Source organism: Octopus sinensis, linkage group LG15 (assembly GCF_006345805.1).
Source record: "Octopus sinensis linkage group LG15, ASM634580v1, whole genome shotgun sequence".
NCBI classification, from domain to species: domain Eukaryota; kingdom Metazoa; phylum Mollusca; class Cephalopoda; order Octopoda; family Octopodidae; genus Octopus; species Octopus sinensis.
Genome location: NC_043011.1, coordinates 43,403,267 through 43,405,412, shown reverse-complemented (window position 1 = coordinate 43,405,412; position 2,146 = coordinate 43,403,267). Strand labels below are relative to the sequence as shown.

The 2,146-nt window shown below is 39.6% G+C and overlaps 1 protein-coding gene across 1 annotated transcript in view; it reads right to left on the bottom strand.

Moving 5' to 3' along the window:
* The window catches only part of LOC115219753, a 116,095-nt gene extending 115,116 nt beyond the window's left edge, over positions 1–979 (bottom strand). The window contains exon 1 of the mRNA XM_036509469.1: positions 906–979. Coding sequence (XP_036365362.1) covers positions 906–979 — 74 coding nt within the window. The remainder of the gene's footprint in view (positions 1–905) is intronic.
* Between the last annotated feature and the right edge of the window lie 1,167 nt (positions 980–2,146).

Here is a 2,146-nt window from a genome sequence, read left to right as displayed (position 1 = left end):
TCAATCTACCAATACAGATGATCGTGAACAAAGACATAATAAGTAGTTTGGAAAACTAATAGTGTTCTCTGAGAAAAAATAACAAATTTAATCTACTTCGAAGCTTATGTAATTCTATTGTTGTCTTCATAATCTGCTGGTATTTACTGCGCAATGGATAATTGTGTACGCATACATAAAACCTGTCTTTTCATGAAAGATACCACAAGCCTTCTGGGCAAAATCTTAATTCCTTGTTCTCTTAATCTCCTGGTCTCATTGATTATTATTTCGGAAAATACACAATTCTTAGTATTGCCCTCGTTTATCACCCAGGTCTTTTTTAACTCCTCAAATTCTATGACTAGTATAGAGAGGAACAACAAAAGATTCTGTTTACTACTTTTAGCAGGGTGTAACTGTAGCTCTAGCTTTCTCAATTTCCAGATAATTTTAGATGTATGCATGTATTGTCAAAACGTTCGGTCGCTATTTGGCAAATTGTGACTACATTTACTTTCTAGGCAAATAAATCAAGTTCAGCCCTTTCCTCTTGTAATCATAATATTGAGGGTAAAATAACTGGCACTTCGACGACGGGTGTTTCAGTTGATCTGATCAATGAAACAGCCTGCTCGTAAACTTAGTGTGTAAATGGCTGAACACTCCACAGACAAGCTTAGCCTTAACGTACTTCACAAGGAGATTCAGCGTGACACAGAATGTGACAAAGCTGGCCCCTTTGAAATACAACTAAATCTCATGTTTGCCAGGTGAGTGACCTGGAGCAACTTGAACTAAAGTGTCTTGTTCAAGGACACAACGTGCGACCGTGTATCGAACTCACAACCTTACGATCGTGAGCCAGATACACATACCACCAAGCTACGCGCCTTCATGAGGGTAAAATACTCCATCGTCATTACCATTTGTGTGTAATCTCGGTGTCATATTTATTGTGCAAAATTTCTAATGATTGGGCTCGTTGGTTCATTACCATAATGTCGTAGGACTGGGGGGGAAGGCACATTGCATTCTTGAGCAATGCGCACTTTATTTTACATTGCTCTAGTACACTCAGCTGAAACTAAATATGAAGCGAATACTGGTGAATCTCTGTCACATGATGTGTCGCTGGATCAAATGATGAGAGAATGGAGAGAGTGTTAATGTCTGCTCGCGACTACATAGGCACCTAAAACAATTAGCAAGACCACAGTACATATCATCAAGACATACTCATTTAGGGATGTTCTCTGGCTATTAGTAAAATCCCGTACTCGATAGATGTCACGTAGACAAACTGGCAACGGGTCGTGTATAATGATAGATGGCGGCGAGGCCTCTGAACCACACAGTGGTTATGTACACTGCTTAGGTTCTTCACGGTTATCGCCCTAATTTCAGTTTTCTTTCTAACATAATAGTCGTTTCCATCGACAACCAATATTGTATATATGGTAATTAGGAAAGAAATAAAGACCAGCACATTATGTAAGAGCTCAGAAAGACAATTTCCGTTTAGATTTTAAAAACTTGGGAGTTCAATAAAGATATCAGTTACAAGACAGATTTAATTTATAAAAGGATAATTACATTTCTAAACTACTACTACTACTACTACCACTACTACTACTACTGCTGCTGCTGCTGCTGCTGCTGCTACTACTACTACTACTACTGCTGCTGCTGCTGCTGCTGCTACTACTACCACTACTACTACTACTACTACTACTACTGGTGGTGGTGGTGGTGGTTAGAGACGAGGGCATATTGAAAGCAGAAAAAAAGGAAATAACAAACAAGTAGATCAACGACATGAATAACACTCCGCAAGAAGGGGTGAGACAATCAATTCCATGTAACCACAACTGAAGTTGCTGGAGAATATAGGTATTACACGTTGAAGAAAGGTACACTGAAAAAAGAAACCGAGGACGCTATACTGGCAGCGCAAGACTAATCTTAGCCATAAAATGGAGGGTCGACCTTCGGAACGAGCAAATGCCTCCATTGTATCGTATCTGTAATAGAGGGGACGAAACCATTACTAATATCTTGAGCGAATTCTCTCGACTTGCCCAAAACCAATAGAAATTGCGGCGAAACGATGAAGTAGCGAAAGTAATGCATTGGAAACTGTGTGAAAAGTGGGGTTTGAGAGAGG